The 21,312-nt window shown below is 39.0% G+C and overlaps 1 protein-coding gene across 1 annotated transcript in view; it reads left to right on the top strand.

Annotated features, from left to right (window-relative positions):
- LOC140245866 (uncharacterized) overlaps positions 1-17,339 on the top strand; it is a 32,303-nt gene extending 14,964 nt beyond the window's left edge. Inside the window, exons 4-9 of the mRNA XM_072325353.1 lie at positions 241-582; positions 1,334-1,441; positions 2,527-2,703; positions 3,757-3,906; positions 5,456-5,540; positions 16,514-17,339. Coding sequence (XP_072181454.1) covers positions 241-582; positions 1,334-1,441; positions 2,527-2,703; positions 3,757-3,906; positions 5,456-5,540; positions 16,514-17,339 — 1,688 coding nt within the window. The remainder of the gene's footprint in view (positions 1-240; positions 583-1,333; positions 1,442-2,526; positions 2,704-3,756; positions 3,907-5,455; positions 5,541-16,513) is intronic.
- The last annotated feature ends 3,973 nt before the right edge of the window (positions 17,340-21,312 follow it).

The raw sequence follows: 21,312 nt of genomic DNA, 5'->3' as shown, positions 1-21,312 counted from the left end.
AAAATATCCTACCATATAAAATGCTTGCAATAAAGCCTAAAATATAAGGAAATATCATTATTTTCCTCATTAATCCATAACTGTAGACGGTTTAGTCTGGAAACAAATGTCATATCTTGCCATAACATAAGTAGGACCTATGGTGAAATAAATGAAGTCTTTAACAAATACATTCGTCATTTCTTGGCCAAGAAATGTTGAATTTGAATCTATTTGACATGCAATTTCTTGTTTCCGTAGCAATGGCATCAAAACCTGCAATCGAGGGATGCGTCGACAAAGGGCAGGCGAATCCAAGCCGTTGTACATACCAAACTCCTTCTAATACTAACTCCATTGACTTCACGTGTGTCGTGAGTGGGTTTAAGCCAAATATTTCCATGCTGTGGACAGAGGAGGCGGGAAAAAGACTGTCTTCAGTGGTTTCACAACAGACCACACTATCTGACGACACATACGAGAGATTCGAGACAATCACCGTTTTAGCCAAACGTGGAGCGGAGCAAACGTTCAGTTGCACGGCTACCGGAGACTCGTTGAATGGAACGTCTACCGCAGAAATTACTGTTCTGCCTATTCCAGGTTTCTTGAAGCGTTGATTACTTTGTGTTTCCTAATGTAACCACTGAATTGCTCCTGTTTTTTTAATGCTTTCATCACGATGTTATCTATCACTGTCTATCTTTCACTTTGTTATCACAATCTTTATGTACATGGTTTGCTTTCAATCGGTTGTCGTTGTTGTTTAAAAAAATAATTACAATGAAATAATTGGATACACATAATGAAACAAACTTAAGTGCAAGAATGGAATAAAAAAATACTGTGAATGAAATATACCATAAGTGCTTTGACTTTTGTGAAAAACCAAATAATAATTGTTGGATATGAGGGACTGCTCAAAAGTGGGACTTTAACTTTTGAAGAGCTTTTATTAGCACATAAAAAAAGAAATATCCCGAGAAAAAAAAAACATACAAGAATCTCGCTTTGTGTGTTGCTGGGACGTTTATTGCTATTAAAACATTGGAATAAGTTAATCTATGTTGATGTTGTTGTTATTGTCGGTGGCAGTTGTGTTTCTGTTTTTGTGAGAGGACACAAAACTGTATTTGAATTTACGCGTTCACCGTTTACTATAGCAAAACGATGCTCACGTGAGATCCACTGACCATGCATGCTGATGTACCACTATCTTACGGTTCTACCTAATTTTCCATTTGCTTGTTACTCGTTACACAGAATGCACAGTGAGTGTCTGCATATTCAATGCTCTATGAATGAAGGACTGGTTTAATTACGTGTGTCAATTGTATCTGTATCAAAATTCCAGGAAAACGTGATTTTCGGGGTCTCATCATCGGACTGGCTATTGGTGTTCCGTGCGCTGTTACAGTAGTCTTCCTGTTGTGGCGTGCTCGAAGCTTTTTGCAGAAAGGTGTGGGGATTTGACTATTTATAGTCAAATCCAAAGTATACCGAATTGAAAATAATTACAAGTTGAACAATTATAAACTTTTAAAAGGAAGTGGAGGGCTCTAAATTAAGAGGACCTTGCCTTTAAGCCCCTTGTAGCAGCAGTTTTGCAAATACAAGCCAAGACCCTTCATTCTCATTGCTGAGTCTTCCGCAGTGTTTTAGACCCGTCGATCGCGTGCTGACTAATTGCCTAAAAGTATTTTGTCATTCTGGTGTGTAGGGGACAAAATAATTTCCAATTTAAAGGAGTGGGCTATGATGACTGTGTAATACCGTTTACCTTTGTTTAATGCACTTCATACTGTACACCTCGCAAAAGTCGAAATTGTAAAAGTCTATGGACTTAACGAGTCTAGATTTTTTTCTGTTAATCCAAATGTTGCTTATGATCGCTCTTTTTTCATATAAATTAACAGGTCAAATAAATAAGAGCACATTAATACATACATGCATATACTTTATCGCTACTGGTTAAATCCTGAGTGCCTCACGTAAGACGTCGGATATTATCGTTTTGTTGCTCACAACGAAAGTCACAATAATAGAAGATTGTTGGATTCTTAAGCCTAATTTTCTGCATTCCCATTTAGGGTTTAAAAGGAAAGTGTGATCTAAATTTTCAAGCGTCGTAGAAATTTCCAATACTTACGATAGCAATAAAACATAGTATATTCTGAGATAACGCATTCCTGTAATGTCTTACACAAACAGTCATGCATAATAAACACTGTCATAACAATAATTTTGAGCAATTGAAAGAGCAAATTGCTAACAAGCGTAATGTCTACGTTTTTACACCGCAAATTACGCAGTACACCTAATAGCAACAAACAAGCTGTCGGTATCTGTTTTTTGTGTTGATATTTGTTATTTGCTCTTGTTTTTTTTTTCTGTTTCATTAATATCCACTCATTAAGTAATATACGCCCACCATGCCAATTCAGATTATTAAAATCATTATTGTCATGTGAAAGGCGTAAAAGCAATAATTTGTACTGTATTATTTACCAACACCTGATCCTTATCATTAATCAAATTGAAACTTTCTTTCATACATAGCCTATCAACGAGCAAAGCTTCGACGAAAGATAAGAAATTACAAACCCGGCAGGACATTCTTTAAAATCCCGTGGACACCCCCGTCGAAGGTGAACATCGCTTTCTTTGGTGAAACTTCTGCTGGCAAATCCTGTCTCATCAACTCTCTCAACTACGCTTTAACCGGTAATGGAACTTATCTTCAATGTTGTATTGTTGATTTTAAAAACGGAATGACATTTTTCAGACTCATGGACAAGGAACATCATATAATTTCATTGCAATGCATTTGAAACTGTTGAGCAGAGTTGCTTCATCATCCCCACGCATTCTGTCCATATTTATCAATTCAAGTGGTAATTTCTAAATATCAAAAATGTATTATCTATTTGTTGACGCGTGGAGAAAGAAAGGTCCAGTCGTACATAGATAATGCACTGGAGCGAGACAGACTAAGAATGGTGAAACATACAAAGCACGTAATACTTCGTACGCTCTCATGTGTTTTACGTACTTTGTAAACCATGAATGCAGTATGTGTCAACAGAGGTAGAGAAAGATGGAACGGTGTTTATAGACCATGCAATTCAAAGAAAATATTTTGTATGTATTTCATTACTTTCATATTTGTGCTGATGAATTTTCTGTTTGATGAAAATGTAGAGTACATATAAAACTCAGTGAGATAGCATCACATAACAGCCATTTGTGTGTGGTTCCTTTAAAGTGCAAACGATGAAAGCGAATGTGATTTTAATGGTGTCTGAAGTATTGTACATAGTGCTTTATAAACCACTTACAAATACTTAAAAGTACATGAAATCATACACACTCACACACACACACACACACACACACACAAGCAGAATGGCCCCTGGACGTCAGTAAAAAAAAAGTGCATTACAGGATTGTGAATATTTTTTCGTCATGAAATTCCAATACGCCCGATGAAGTTGCTGTAATATATGGCTTATGTTTTCTGTGTCTCCGCTCGTTTATGTATGTGTGTGTGCGTGTGCGTGTGTTGAGAGAGAAGGTGCATAGCATTACCGCGAGACATACATTATTCATAACATGATAGGCTGTGAGAAGAACCCTCATAGGAAAACCCCGAAGACGCGGTAAATAAAACAGAGAGAGAGAGAGAGAGATGCAGACAGACAGACAGATATAAAGAAAGAGCTTTATTGCAGTCACCAAACTTGACTATGTTTGTTTTCCGTTTTGTTCAACGAACAGGAAAATATTCCACCATAGCCGGCGAAGGGTACACAGAACACCCAGGAGGAAAGACTCATCACATATTAACTGACAGAATTGATTTGATCGAGACTTGTGGCATAACAGACTTCTCTTCCGAGACATTGGAACGCCTTAAGGACGAAATTAGTAAGTGAAATATGTAACAGGAACCTTAACTATTTATTATATAATCACCAACTCGTAGACTACAACAATGATATACGGCTGTGTACATCGTCATCAACACTATTATACCTTCCATGCAGTCACCGTCCTTTTTAATGTGGTTGCTTTTAGCCTATACACAATCTAAATCATTGGCCACTCAAGTTCCACCCTTTTCCTTCTTTCCCATCTTTCTTTTGTTTTTGTACGTGTACCTGCTGCTTCATGTTATTTATAGCGATGTTTTATTATGTAAATATTTCACTTCTTTGATGATACTGTTCTGTTCAATCTTTGTCGTTGTGACTCTTTTTATTATGAAAACACTCTATTTCTATTCCCTCCACAGTCAGACAAATTTGCTTAAGACTCTATTCTTTTTTTTTTTCATCCACGGTACAAAGGCGTTATTTTGGAAGAAAATATCCTATTTCACAAGTTATATTTTACATTAGATTGTCGTCAAGTACGTCGGAACATTGGCATTGGTACATTTTTGATAATGTATTGTATTATCAAGTACTCGTATATGGTAAGTTATTTAGGAGTCGTTTGCATCATGTATTCGTACATTTTTATGTTCTGTTGAAAAAAGAAGAAGAAGAAATTACCTTGAACTTGTACAATTGTTGTATAGCGATGGAATCAGACCCTACGTGTTATATGTTTCTTAATGATTGGACCTTGTCCGTCTTGAATAATACGGTATCTTAATTGCATTACATGACCAACATCAAGGTTGGCCACATTAATTGCATAAACGTTTACAGTCACATTAGTTTTTAGGTGTTTTTTGTTTGTTTGTTTATAATGTTGTTTTTATATGCGTAGTGTTCGTAGTAAAAAAAACAAAAAAAACAAAAAAATCGGCGACCCTTTGGTAAAACGATAATGCAAATTATAGCCAAAAAACACCCCCCACAAAAAAAAAAAACAACAACCAAGAGCCAATATGTTTTACCATGCACTTACAACGACGACATTAACACATGTCTTGTATTGCATTAGGATAACCGGATTGCTGTGAACATGTTGAAGACGGTAATTTCTTTTATAGTCATAATCATATCAAATGTCGGAATGAGAAGCGCGAACCTTTCAAAGAGGCTGGGCAATGTGTTCAATCAAGTATCAATTATGTGTTATTCATGGCACAATCATTTCCATTCCATGAATGTAGTTTTCATTATTGAGGTGTTCATGTTTCGAGCAAACCGCGGACAAAATGTCAGTTCGAAAACAATTTTTGCTATTCCAAAGAGAGAGAGAGAGAGAGAACAAGAAACAAACACGAAGACTCGAAAGACTTCCATTGTTATGTTAGCACTCGGGTCCATTTCCACAAACTTTCTCGAAAACTGACGTTGTGTATCAAGGTTGCAGTCAGCTCTAAACTCTGAAGCACTGCACTAGATCGTTTTCATTTTTTTTTTTAAATAATAAAACCACATACCAACAGTCGAGCCTATCAAATTGTTTTTATTAAGCATAACAATTAATTCATTTCTTCTCTGCCTTTTCTTTTTTCCAGATGGTATATTCCCAGTTAATGGTAGTACAAGTGTCAAGAGAAAGGATGAGAAATGCCAGTGCGCTGTGTTTGTCTATCATCACAGGTGAGAGATTCATTACACATTTTCCACTTTATTTACCTGTATGCCGTTTTCTTTCTTGACAAATAGTGCAGTAAATAATAGGCATTATACAGTGAACTGCCATTACGTGCTTAAGCTGAATGTATTTGAGTAGCATCAATAACTTTGAACAGATTCGGGGAATATAGACAAGGTAGATATTGATCTTAAACATCATATTCTGGTATGTTTTTACACAACTCTTATGTATGCTAGCACGTAAGGTGAGATAATGATGTCAAATCCCGCTATTCGTCTTCACTATCCCTAATGCAAGAAAAAATTAAAAGGAGATATGAAACTCGTCACACTGAAGACGAGTAAGGTGATACGCTGGGAGTCATCAGATGTCGGTCATCCGTGATCGACAAAGAAAAGAATGTAATATAGCACCTTGAAGTTATAATGAGATACTTAGTTGAACTTTTTTGGCCTACATTATTCAGATCACATTTGCCGCGGCCAAGGCCAACCTCAATTGCGAGGCCGAGCCCCGCAATTTAGTCCGTTTACACTGCCGGACTCGGCCGCGCTTGTGATTCAAACCTTTCAATATTTTGTCGTAGTGGCGCTCTACTTGTAAACAAACGCAATTTGGTATTGTCTGGTTTTCAGATCCTTTGCCAACTGAATTCCGTGGCGACGAAGTCGCCGTTCGGGCAAAGGCCTTTGCCGAAGGAAAAAATCCTTTGCAGGACAAAACCACCTTAAACTATACTAGTTTTCGACGTTGAAGTGGTTAATATCCTGAATAGCGAAATAGTACAGGCTAGGGTATGGAAGCCAGACTAAAATTGGCCGCTCATTTAGCCCAGTTTGCTTTTACACTGAGAAAAAGGCCGGGCGCGACCGCGGCTCGGCCGCGGCCGAGACCACCTCCAGAGCGTGGTCTAATGCGAGGCCAATTTTGGCCCCGCATTTGGCCTTTTGCGCGTTTACACCGAAATGAAGGTGGGCTCGGCGCGGCCGAGCCTCGCACTGTAAACGGGGTCCAAGTGATCCTCGGCACGTACAAATGTGACCGTGCACCTCAAAACGAACATAAAGTCGCACCCACTGATTTTGCGTGAGGACTGGAAATAAGTGAAATGGGTCAACCTAGCCGAACTTGACTTTTTCATATTTTCTGAAAGAGCGGGTCTTTTTTTTTACATTATGCTAAAATTTGGTATCATAAAACGGGCAAGAAAGTGTGTTTTTTTAGCAGTTTATGTCGAACATTTTTTGTAGAATAGTGTGATTAGGTGTGTCTTTAGAATCCCCTTTTCACTTCTGAAAAACCTTGTCCACACTCTTCACTTTCAACTCCAATAACTTTTGAAAGGATAGTGCTACTGCTTTGAAAGTTGGCATTAATTATGGTCAGAATGTGTTAATGAGGCACGCCTAATTTCAGTTTAATCTGATAATCCCTTCATTGTTGTTACTCTGGTGGTTAACTTCCTGTTTTTTGTCCCATTCATCGCACAGCCAGCACGGTTTGGTAAAGATTAAGCGTTTGAATGGACACTGTACTTCAGAGCCTCGTTTCTCAGTTCACACTTTTCCTGAGTTTGTGCTTTCTTTCCAATATTTAGACGGGTTAGGAGAGTCCATTTGATTTGAGTTATACATCATTTTAAAGCTTAAAGTCTGCTCTTTCAGAATATGGTCTTAACTAAAAATTCATGTCTGGCGACTTTTTGTTTGTTTTGAGGTGCAGGGTCACAAATAAAACATGACAATTAAGTGTTTATAACCATCCTGCCTTTAACAGTGGCCTTTTAAAACATGACCTTTGACCATTATTCACATAACCAATATGACTCCCTCTAAAGGGCTTTTTACACTTGTGTTTCTTAACCCCGGACTTTCTCTGACCCAGGACTATCGTTAGTCCCGTACCAATTTTTCAGCTTTTTACACTCGCCAATTAGTCCCGTACTATCTCTTGTCCGGGTCTAAGGAGAAAACTGACCTTTTTACACTCGTATTTCTTAGCCCCGGACTTTCCAAACCACATAAATATTCATAATTACGCTGTGTACTGTACACGTACACGCACGCACCGGCAGCACTTGGTTACCTCGTTTCTGATTGGTCAGTGAGGGTCGGACTTCGTCTCCGTCGCTTAAACCAGGATTATTTTTTCGTTCTGTTTACACTCACTTGCTTGGCACCGCAATTGCGGTGCTAACCCCTGCTATTTTGCAGGGCCAGATAGTACCGTACTATCGGTGGGGCTAGCCCACTTTGGCAAAAACGAGTGTAAACAGAAAGTGGGCTAAGGATAGTCCCGTACCAACGGTGGGGCTAAGGCCCCCCCCCCCTCCCCCCTTAGCCCCACCGTTGGTCCGGGGCTAAGCAAAAATTTACAAGTGTAAAAAGCCCTTAATCTTGCTATCATAATGATCAGTTCAGAGAGCTCTTACAGCTATATACAAGCCTGTGAGATTTACCAGCAGTAAAACCAATGAAGCCTCCGATACAAAACAAGGGATATAGAGCAAGTGAGTCTGTTTACATGAGAATGTGATTTATCCTGGACGAAAGTGATACCTCAATTGAAGAGAAAAGGGCAAAAGAAAAACGGGCCAAACGTACGGCTCCAGCGAAAGAGACATCGCCTTTAACCATGTAACTATAGGTCTCCTCCAACTAAGAGTACACTTTGAACGTAAGCTTATACGTGAATGATAATTTATGACGATCTCACGTGATCGACACCCATTCAAAGGGGACAGTTGGAAGTGGAAGGAGTGCTTAATCGTGTCATTAATTCCTAATCAATGACACCTCTACTATAGGCATATCATAATTTCTCATCTAAAATCAATGGCCTATAGGACTCATGCACCATTACTTGTATCGTGCATAAACTTTGTTTTTTAAGCTTTGAGTGAAACGTGTCATAACATAATTCTGTAATTCCATCAGCAGTGATTGACATAATAAAGAAGAGAGATATATCACCGTATTGAACGCTTAGAACCTAACGGGGGGGGGGGGGGTATTATAGCATGATATTCGGTTCTTTACTGCCCAGATGCCAACAACACCCATCACCCACGGCTACGCATAGAGAAACAGCCATGGCGACAATAAAACTTTGCTTTCTCATTACAGAATGACACAGAACCCCGTCAAACACACTTCACTTTTATTGGCAGGGATGGACATGAACAAATTCATTACTAATACTAAACAGCGTATGCATTCCATTCATGTGGCGCGGGATACCTCTATAGCAACATAAAGCCTGTCTTCAACTCCGTTGGTCGAACAATGACAACCTGAATTTTCAAAGAGATGAGCGAGACGCTATATACACCTGGCCTAGAGTTAATTTATTCAGTTCTCATTCCTACTTCAAGTTGGGTTATGTTATTGTAATCATTCCCATCTGCAGTATAACAAAACCAAAGTGAGGGAAAAGGGGAGAGAAAAAGGAGAGGTGGCAGAAGTAAAACTGCATGCACAACTGCAATCCATATCATTGCGTGTGACAAGTGAAGCAAATGTATTAGTTGTTATAGCAGTGTTTTATGAGCATAAACAGGCAAATAGACAGACAATGCCAAATATAACAACCATCAATTTAATGTCAGAGAAGATGGTAAACAAGATGAGATGCATTGAAACTGTAACTTAATCGCTGCTCTTCTACTCGGTCATGGAACGTCCAACTTTATATTCAACAAAAAAAAAATGTTAAGGGAAAGAAACAAATTTAGATATAACATTCTTAAATTAAAAACAAGAAAAAGAAAATGTCCACGTCAGGATTTTAAAAAAACGCCGCAAGAACATGCATTATATTCTAGATGGGAATACGGTCTTGATGCAAAGGTCCAATGATTGTCTCATTACTTTAAAAGCAATCTATGGTTCCCTTACCATCACTAGTACCCCATCACAATGACGTCTCTAAAATCAATGGTAGCACATTTATTATTGCATCGTGCATTAACTCCCTTTTTCTAAACTACCAGTGGAACGTGTAATATTATATTGTGTATTTCGATCAGTAGTGATTGACTTTAAAGAAGAAAGATAACGCAAAAATTTGAACGCTTACCACATTGCTTATAGGGCTATTCCAGTTTGTTACTGATCTGTTCTATTCTCCCAGATGCCAACAACATATATCACCTATGGCTAAACTAGTGAAACAGCCATGACGAAAATAAACGACAGAGAACCCCGTCATAATCACTACACTTGGAAAGGTGTTGCCCGAAATTCCTCATTATGAAGCAATATCAAGTCACTTCCTTCCCTGCCTGTCTTTAACTCCGTTATTTTGTCAAACAATAACAACCTGGAATTCCAAAGAGATAAGCGAGACGCCATGCACTTGGACTAGAGTTAATTAATTCAGTTCCCATTCCTGTTAGTTATGTAAACGTACACGTTCCTTGATATCCTGCTACAGTATAACAAGAACAAATGAAGAGAAAAGGAAAGAGAAAACGAATGGTGGCAAGCGGGGTACTGTTTCAAGATGCAATTTACAACATTATACGTGTGCCAAAATTAAAGAAGCAAACCCAACCTTCAAACTCCAATACAAAACAAGGGAAATAGAGTAGCTGTGTTCATGACATCAGAGTGAAGCTGAACTGCAGAAAAAGAAAAGAAAAAAGAGATAAAAGGAAAAAGTCCTGCAGGACTCGATTAACTTCTCTCCTTCCGGTCGGGCATTATAAACACGCAGCGTGCTAAGCGATTCTGCCACACGGAAGATCCGAAGATCTTCAAAGGGATCAGTTATTAGAGGTGGAAGCCCTCGTGCCAAGATATTGTCTCAGCAATTCCAAAGCAATGATACCCTTACATTTAGGTATACCATAATTTCCCTCTGAAATCATTGGTATTATTCAGGTACAATTGCTTGCCTTGTCCATAAACTTTGCTTTACAAACTTTCAGTGAAAGGTGTCATAACATAATTCTGTAACTCCATTAGCAGTGATTGACTACATAAATAAAGATATATCAAATTGAACGCTTAGCGCGTATAACTAAGGGGGATTTTAGCCTGATGCTGTGTTATTCACTGCTCAGATACCAACAACACTCATCACCTACGGTTACGTATAGAGAAATAGCCATGACGAAAATAAGGTTTTCCTTTTCTTTGGCAGATAGACACACAACCCCTTTGAACACACTATAATTGACATGGAGGGACATGAAAAAGTTCATTACTACTACTAAATAGTGATGCCTTTTACTCATGTGGCACAAGATACCGCTATAGCAACATAAAACCTGTCTACATTTCCGTTATTAGGTCAAACAATAACAACCTGGAATTTCAAAGAGACGAGCGAGACGCCATACACCTGGCCTAGAGGTAATTTATTCAGTTGCCATTCCTGCTCCAGTTGAGTTATGTAAATTATTTTCCGACCTGTCTTGTGCAGTGTAACAGGAACAAACGTAGAGAAAAGGAAAGAGAAAACGAAAGGTGGCAAGCGGGGCACTGTATACCAAGGGCAATTTACAACATTACGTATGATATATGAAGCAAATCCAACCTCCAGCCTCCGGCAAAAAAAAAAGGAACTTGAGTGACTGTGTGTCGTGGGGTAATGACATCGGAATGAAGCTGAACTGCCAAAAGAAAAACAAAGAAAGAGAGAGAGAAAAAAAATAATAGCGTCCTGCGGGTCCCGAACATCTCGTCCTAAGGTAGTGCATAATGACCATGCAGCGCGCTAAGCGACTATAAAGCCACACGGCTGTCCCGAAGATTGGATGTGAAATTCATATCTTTATATCATTTACATTATGAAAAAGTTCATTACTTCTACTAAACAGTGATGCCTTCCATTCATGTGGCACAAGATACCTCTATAGCAACATAAAACCTGTCTACAACTCCGTTATTGGGTCAAACAATAACAACCTGGAATTTCAGAGAGATGAGCGAGACGCCATACACCTGGACTAGAGTTAATCAATTCAGCTCCCATTCCTGCCAGTTTATTAAACGTACATGTTCCTACCTATCCTGTTACAATATAACAAGAACCAACATGACCAATGAAGAGAAAAGGAAGGGGCAAACGAAAGGTGGCAAGCGGGACACTGTAACAAGGGGCAATTTACAACATGAAGTATGAGAAACTTAATGAAGCAAACCCAATCTCCAAACTCCAATACAAACCAAGGGATATAGAGCAGCCGTGTTCACGGGTTACGTATACTTGATAAAATAATACGATAAATGAAATCGGAGTAAACCTGAAGTGCCGAAAAAAAAAAAAGGAAGAGAAAACTCTTGCGGGACTCGAACTTCTCGCCTTCCGGTATGGCGTTATGAACACCCAGCGCGCTAAGCTATTACGCCACACGGCTGTACTGAAGATCCTATGCGAAACTTAAATGTATGATAATACTATCGTGACAGTTTTGACTGAGATGGCGCTATTCAACTTCCCACAAGTGGCCGCGTGGATTCGACCAATATACAGTTGCGAAGAACAATCGGGAATCGTTCCGTACAGATTGCATTCTCATTTTCAGTTTTTAACTACAAAATTGTCGACCTGATGAGGAGATATGAAAATATAAAATGCATGATGACTGCAGCTTATTGTCTTAGCTACAACATACTCAAGTTTCAGAGGAAATGGAGCAAAATCAGCTGAGATAAAGGTGCTTAAACGTTGTCAAGTCAATGCATGGTTTAAAAGTAAATCACCTCCCATAGACATTACACGTAAACTTGTCCGATTTTGAGTCTTTACCTTTAATCACAATTTGAAGTATAATGACGTCATCACATTCCAAAAAATCATGACATGGACTTGAAAGGCAAATGTTCAAAGTACAACATATCTGAATTTGAGATAATATTGAGCTTAAATAACAGATATACGAGCAAATGAATATCAGAAACAGTACCTAAAAAAATATTCCATTTTTTTTTATTTCAGACGACGATATGATGACGTCATAATGTATTTAGGGAAATATTGATACTTGAAACGTTATTTCCAATTCATATGCTTTTGTAATACGCAATAAAAACATAGGGTCACTGGACGTTTTAAAGAGCTATGGCGAAATAAACAAAGACATGTTTTTCGCCATATTTCCACATAGACGCGAACACGAAATTTCAACTTTGACGCCAGCGCATCCTTTGTTATAGGTCAAAATTGATCGGAAATCAATGGATATTGTTACTTAATGTATAAAGAATCCAAATCTGTCAAAAAATGTGCATTTCCATGTTGCTTACGCGCACTGCGCGCGAAAATACGCGGACGGACGCGGACGCGGGGAACGCTTAAAATTGTCTGAAACTTCGAGATTTCCCATTGGAAAGTTGTTTTGAGCCTTTTAAAAGTTTGACGCGCGCGTACGCGCACGTAATGATGTCCTAGGTAATTAGCATCAAAATGTAAGATAGAGCGTGACCTGAACTTTATGTCCACCGAAAATGATACAGAAATGACCTTTAGTTATGAAGTTATGATCGATCATGTAACATGGTCCGAAAATCACAAAATGGCGCCTAGATGACGGCATAGATATGTCACTGTCATGACAACCTTATTGTGGCTAGATTTTGTCATGAGACATGTTGACTGAAAATGTCATGTTATTCCGTAATGTCATTCTTGAGATATTGACGACATAAAATTGTCTAGAAAGAAAAAAGAATAAAACGAGATATGAAACTCGTCACCGTGAGGACGAGTTAGGTGATACGCTTGGTGTCATCAGATGTCGGTCATCTGTGATCGACAAAGAAAAGAATGTGATATAACACCTTGAATTTATATTATGATATTTAGTTGAACTTTTTTTGTGGACCTACATTATTCAGATCACATTTTTTTTTCTGTCACACAAACATACTAGAAATTCTGTGCGTGTGCGACTAATTAAAGTCGATTTACACGCTTTTTGAGTACATACAGTGCATTTACCCAGTGATCCTCGACACGAACAAAATGACACGAACAAACATGAAATTAAGTGTTTGAATAACCATCTTGGTATTAACATTGACCTTTTAAAACATCACCTTTGACACTTATTCACATAATCAATATGATTCCCTCTAATCTTGTTACCATAATTTAATATGATCACTTCAGAGAGCTCTTACAGCTATATACAAGCCTGTGAGATTTACCAGCAGTACAAGCAATGAAGCCTCCCATACAAAACAAAGGCATATAGAGCAAGTGTGTCTGTTTACATAAGAATATGATTTATACCTGAACGAAATCAAATGGCATTACCTCAATTGAAGAAAAAAGGGCAAAAATAAAACTGAAGAGTTTGTTCCCAAAAACCGATAAGTCCATTTTTGACGATTTTGAAGTACGGTCTCTGTCATAGAGTACAAAATAATGCCTTTCAAATGATATATTGATCACTACATAATAAAGGTACATTTTTGAAGTAATAGTCAGAAGAAGTAAAAACTTTATTATCCTCCTTATTTTTCTTTACCTTTAATCACAAATATCTCCATTTGGCAAATATGGACTTATCGGTTTTTGCAAACAAACTCTTCAACTATTCTTGCTTGTTATCCTATGAGGTTATTTTAATATTTCATGTGCCAAAACGTACGGCTCCTGCGAAAGAGACAGCGCCTTTAACCATGTAACTGTAGGTCTCCTCCAACCAAGAGTAGTGAACGTAAGCTAATACGTTAAGGATAATTTATTTGACTATCCCACGTGATCGACACACATTCAAAGGGGACAATTGGAAGTGGAAGGAGTGCTTAATCTTCTCATTAATTCCTAATCAATGACACCCCTACATACAGGCATACCATAATTTCGCATCTAAAATCAATGGTATAGGCCTCATGCACCATTGCTTGTATAGTACATAAACTTTGCTTTTTAAGCTTTGAGTAAAACGTGTCGTAACATAATTCTGTAATTCCATCAGCAGTGATTAACATAATAAAGAAGAACGATACATCAAATTGAACGCCTAGAACCTAACCAGGGGGATTATAGCATTATACTCGATTCTTAACTGCCCAGATGCCAACAACACCCATCACGCATGGCTACGAATAGAGAAGCAGCCATGGTGAAAATAAAGATTTGCTTTTTTTATAGGCAGAACGACACACAACCCCTTCAAACACACTGTACTTGGCTGTGTGTGTCATGAAAGAGCTCTTAACTAATACTAAACAGTGTATACCTTCCACTCATGTGGCACGAGATACCTCTATAGCAACAGAAAACCAGTCTACAACTCCAATAGACAAGCAATAACAACCTGAAATTTCAAAGAGATGAGCGAGACGCTATACACCTGGCCTAGAGTTAATTCAGTTTTCATTGCAAATACTCAAGTTGGATTATGTTAGTAGAAACATTCACATCTGCAGTATAACTTATACAAACGTAGAGGAAAGGGAAAAAAAAAAGAAGTGGGAAGAGGAAAACTGCACAACTGCAATTTATATGCTTGCGTGATACAAGTGAAGGAAATGTTTCAGATGTCATAGCATAGTCTTAAGCATAAACTGACAAATAGGCAATGTCTAATTAAAAAAACATCAACTTGATGTCAGAGAAAAAACTAACTTACAATTAAAAATGCAGTAAACCGTAGCGTAAGTCGCTGCTCTACCACTCTGCCTAGGGACATCCACACAAACACACGCACAACACACACGGACACACACACAGGTTAAGGGAAAGAAACAACTTTGGATATAACCATTTTTTGATAAAAGGAAAAGAAAAAAGGAACAATGTTCGCATCAGGATAACAGACGTGTCCGCAAGAACACGCATAGTATTGATGATTGTCTCATTGATTTAAAAGCAATGATTCCTTTACCACCACAGCCATTACCACGCAACAATGACGTCTCTGAAATCAATGGCAGCACTAATGTACATGTGATTTCATGGTGCATTAACTTTCGTTTTCCTAAACTACCAGTCGAACGTGCCATATCATAATATTGTGTATTTCGATCAGCAGTGATTGACTTTAAAGAAGAAATTATAATGTACCAAATTGAATGCTTACCTCATTACTCAGGGTGATACCAGTTTGATATTGATCTGTTCTACTGCCCCAGACGCCAACAATACATAATTATCACCTACGGATACTAATGATACAGCCATGACGAAAATGAAGGACATAGAACCCCGTCATACGCACCGAACTTGGCATATTGTAGCACGAAATACCTCGTATTGAAGCAATATAAAGCCCATTCCTTTCCTACTTGTCTACAACTTCGTTATTAGGTCAAACAATAACAACTTGGAATTTCAAAGAGATGAGTGAGACGCCATACACCTGGACTATAATAGCATTATATAGAGTTCAGTAATTCAGTACCGATTCCTGCTAGTTATGTAAACGTCCACATACTTACCTATCCTGTTACAACATATTACAGTACAGTATGTGTGTCTGTACATGACAATGAGGTTTATACGTGGACGAAATATGGTGCTATATATTGTAACTACTTACTGACCCATTTTAAGGGCTCTGCTGCTTGAGTATGTTCAGCTAAATGAATTGTTATTTGGCGATAACCAAAAATTCCCATGAGCAATAGAAACACTCTAACCTCTGATACAAAACAAGGGAAATTGCATGTTTATGTTCGTGGGGTGCGTATACTTGATGACATAGTAAAATAAATGACATCGGAGTGAAGCTGAACTACCTAAGAAAAAAGAAAAATAATGAAAGCCCTTACAGCTACAAGCCTGTGAAATTTTCCAGCAGTAAAAGCGATGAAGCGTCCAATACAAAACAAAGGCAAGTACAAAAAGCGCCATCAACGACGTAACACATCTTCTGAATCGCTCTCTTATTTAGTTGACAAAATTTCCTAAATTTAGCGAGTTCGTGACATTTTCATCATATTGTTACGGAACTGTTGCTACAAATACCCTGGCTCGTTCCCCTGGATGATATCCCGTTCTTGGAAATGGCCCCCAGAAACGGTGGCAAGTCTGCCAAAAAGAAGGCAGAAAACGCCGAAGACACCAACGCACCCCAGTCGATGGACCCTGGGCAAGCTTCCCCGTTGACGAATTCCGACGAAGCTGAGGCCACTGCTGCTGGTCATTCGAGCGTTGTGCCCCCTGGCCTTTCTATGGAAGAGTTCAATGGCACCCTTCAAAAACGCATTGTGGACGCATTGTGTACCACTGAAGTAGTAGACGTCATAACAAAAGCGGTATCGGACGCCATCTTGGACTCTGTCACGCAGCGAGTGTATGCGTCACTGGACCATAACCTCCAGGCAAAACTCAAAATGATCCAGGACCTCGAAAAACACATCGGTGATCTCGAGCACAAGCTGTCCAAAGTTGCCGATGAGATGAAACATCTTGAACTCTACAGTCGTCGGAACTGTTTGAGGATCTACGGACTTGCCGGATCCGCAAACGAGGACACCGATGCAGTTGCCATGGATCTCGTCAAAGAAAAGCTGGGAATCGAACTCACCCCAGAAGACATCGATCGTTCACATCGTCTCCAGGTCAAGCACACGGAGGGATCTCGTGGTCCCAACCCCCTGCTAGTCAAGTTTACGAGATGCAACATGAGGGACAAGATCTACCGTGCTCGGAGCAAGCTGCGAGGGACCAGTATCTTCGTCAACGAACACCTCACGAGAGACCGTCAAGCCCTGTTCGGCAAAGTTCGGAGCAGCCGAAGCGTCAGAAAAGCATGGACAAGCGACTTCAAAATCACCGCCCTCACAACAGACAACAGGAAGGTGAAAATCAACAGTGAGCGTAACCTTGAAAAGCTCTAGCTCAGTTTTGTCAACATTGAATATCGCAGACAGCGTGATCATCGGTTATGTTACACAAGTTCCCATGTATTCAATGTTCAAAGCCCGTCAAATCTAATCACAACGCTATATTATGTGTTTCATGCCACAACTGGATTCATCTCTCATGCTCAAACTTGGAAGACGATTTCTTTCATTCAACAGCTGACTGGTTTTGTAGTAAGTGCATCTTCACCGAATTGCCTTTCAATAACTTGCCTGAGCCAAATGAACCCACGCAGACAGCATTGTCCTTATCGACAAACACATTTCAATAATTATGATGACTGCGAGACAATATTTCGCAATCTCAAATCACACCGTGGTTTAAAACTTTGTCATTTAAATGTGTGTTCTCTTATGAAGAACTTAGAAGTAGTAGAAAATTTACTGACCAATAATCATTTTGATATATTTACCTTGTGTGAGACCAGACTTGATGGGTCTATATCTGACACTGAGATAGAGATAGCCGGTTATAATGTAATACGTCGTGATAGGAATAGACAAGGAGGGGGTATACTTATATATGTGCGAGATTCAGTAGCATATACAATTTATACAGAAATCGTTTGTGATATCGAGCTTCTATGTATAAATGTTACTCTTAGGCAGAAGTCACTGTGTATTGTGGTGTGGTATAGGCCCCCAGATGCCCCAGTGAAATGTTTTGAAGAATTTGAAAATATTCTGTAGTGTTTAGATGCTAAATCTGTTGATTATATTGTGATCGGTGATTTGAATTGTGATGTAACGAAGCCTGTGTTATCTAATCATTCTAGGAAGCTGTTAAACATTGCCTCAGATTATGGTCTGAAACAATTTGTGACAACGCCCACTAGAATTACACCACTCTCTGCTACAACCATTAACTTACTGGTCTCATCTAACCATGAACATATGCAGTATTGTGACGTAGCACCAATCACACTCAGTGATCATTATATGGTGGTATCAGCCATTGGTAGAGTGAAAACAGCCACATCAAATCATAAATATGTTAACTCTCGCAATTTAGCAAATCTGGATTTTCACACATTTTGTAATGAGCTACGCAGTGAATGTTGGGATGAAGTGTTTTGTGAAGTAGACACCAATACCGCCTACGAGATGATGGTTTCTAAATATGTGACTGTATTAGATAAATTTGCTCCAATGAAACGCAGAAGGGTTAAGCAGAAATCAGCCCCATGGATGAATGATGACATTAAGTCGCTTATGTTTGAAAGAGATGAAAGTAAAAAGATAGCATTGAAGACCAAACAAATATCTGATTGGAATAGATATAAGCAATTGAGAAATCGTGTAACTTCTTTGATTCGTAAATGTAAAAGAAAATATATAAATGAAAGTATTTTGAAAAATAAGGGTGACTCGTCCGTTCTCTGGAAGCTTCTTCATACACTGTTACCTAGGAGAAAGGGACATGTATTGCACCATGTCAAATCCGAAGGAAAGGATGTTCATAACTACAAAGATATTGCCAATGTTATGAATAATTTGTTTGTGGATGCGCCAAAACGTCTTAAGTCTAGTTTGCCGAAAGAAGATTATCGCAGTTCCGCTCAGTACATCAAACAAGTAACCTGTGAATTTTCATTTGATCCTGTCACCGAATGTGAAATCATGAAATCTCTTGATACAATTCCGAGAAATAAGGCAGCCGGTTTAGATAATTTACCAACAAGTGTGTTGAAAGATACTCTGCCTGTGATCGTGAAACCATTATGTCATGTATGAAACTTGTCTCTGGCTCAGGGTAGAATACCAGAAGCATGTAAACTAGCTCGAGTTTCGCCAATTTTCAAAGGAGGCGACATGACCGACCCACAAAGTTATCGACCCATCTCGGTCCTTCCAGTCCTTTCGAAAGTCCTCGAGAAGGTTGTTTTTAAGCAATTATACAAGTATTTCAATGAAAATAATCTTTTAACAAATAATCAATTTGGATTTCGCCCTAGGTATTCAAATTTGCTTGCTCTTGTAACAATTACAGAAAATATCCGGAAGGCTTTAGATGAAGGGCGTGCAGTTGCACTCATCACACCTGACTTGAAAAAAGCCTTCGATTTAATACCTCATGATGTGATAATTGAGAAGCTGCGAAAATACGGTGTAGAATCCGACAGTTTAGCCTGGTTCAAAGATTATCTGGCGCTTAGGAAGCAAGTCACAGTTGTTAACGGAAATATGTCTGAACAACGTCTCGTTACGTGTGGCGTTCCCCAGGGGAGTATCCTCGGACCGCTTCTGTTCGTGATAACTATCAATGACATTGATGAAGTTGTACAACATTGTACTGTCTCTTTGTACGCTGATGACACTTTCCTTTACTACGCATCAAACAATCCCAATGACTTAGAAAAGTGTGCAAATCATGATTTAAGGGCGATAACGAACTGGCTGAGGTACAATGGACTGCTGCTAAACGAGAAAAAGTGTGAATACATGATTGTCACACCTATGCGGAAAAAAATACCTCTTTGATAACGTTAAGGTTACGGTTAATGATTTTTGCGTACAACAAAAAAGCTCCTGTAAGTATTTAATAATAATTTAATAATTGTTTTGGATATAAACTCCAAATTTTATTGTCCAAGAATGGAAATTCATTTTGCCCAATTGATCGTGGGCCCGGCAGCCACTGAGCAGCACCAGATCGACGTTGCTCTAACCCTTTCAACTGTTGAACGGCAAACAAGGTAGCAGCAACTCCCATCTTTTAACGTCTTTTGGTATGACGCGGCCGGGGTTTGAACCCACGACCTCCCGATTGTGAGGGCAGCCGCTCTACTCACTGAGCCAACACATCGGTACCATTTAGGTGTGACCTTAAACGACACCCTGACGTGGAACAATCACATTGCCAATGTAAAGGCCAAACTCTCTTCTGCGTTGTACTGCTTCAAGAGAATAAGGCCATATATCCCGTAAGACACCGCCCTTATTTTATACAAAGGGTTAATTCAGCCCCATTTGGATTATTGTTCAATTGTGTTGAGGAACGCCAGTAAAAGTATAGTAAATCAAATAAGTGTTTTGCAGAAGAGGGCTCTCCGCACCATTCTATTAGTAGATAATCGTTTCATTAGTCGAGCCTTATATGAATTATCTGGCGTAGAAGCAATTATGAATCGCTGGGAAAAACACGCGGCAATATTTATCTTTAAACTATTACACAAGTTATTACCATTATTTATCTGTAAAAAAGTAGTTATCAAAATAGATAAATATAATGTACGTAATTCAGTCCAAGCAAGTACCCTATAGAGGATAAAACGGGATGACCGAGCGAGCTCGCCAAACCTGGCTCAGTGCCAAGCGAATCACCCTCACGTGTAAAGTCTATGGCAACCGACAAAACCGCTTCGACCTGTCTGCGTTTAAGCATAAACAGTATTTTTTGCTCACCGCGGATTGCGCTCATTTTCCCTCAGAGTAAAGATTATTAGTTTTTGCTTTCATAGACCCTTTTGCAGGATAATCCGGGGTGAGCAAAATTCACACGCTCTCTGTAAAAGCACGGCATGTTCGAAAATTTTGTCCACTTAGCCTCATTCAATCCGCTTTGCATTTTGTCAGGCTATCGCTACTGGAACTGAGAAAAACGCGCACACACCGCTTGCCTGTTGCCTCCCGTATACGCAGTTAGCCCAGTGTACGTGGAATGGCCGACGATTGTATTGCTCTCTGACTCGCCTTGCTTGCTTGGCCGCCGCTTTCGTGGGCCAAAGCTCGCTGTTGTGAGAAGGTACCTAACTCATCCCACATTGATATACATGAAATTAAAACTGTAAATTTTGGAAATACATTGTGTAGGATGACACCAATGCTTACCTCTTTATAGTATGATCTCCAGGGGACATTAGAAGATGTGTCAACGCAGGTGATCAGAAAAATCAAAATGTGAATTGATCACGCCCCTGCGTCGATCTTTGGAAAGTGCTGTGAAACA

The sequence above is a fragment of the Diadema setosum genome, unplaced genomic scaffold, assembly GCF_964275005.1.
Source record: "Diadema setosum unplaced genomic scaffold, eeDiaSeto1 scaffold_48, whole genome shotgun sequence".
NCBI lineage: Eukaryota > Metazoa > Echinodermata > Echinoidea > Diadematoida > Diadematidae > Diadema > Diadema setosum.
Note: the sequence above shows the minus strand (reverse complement) of the source record. Positions and strands in the feature narration are given on the sequence as shown.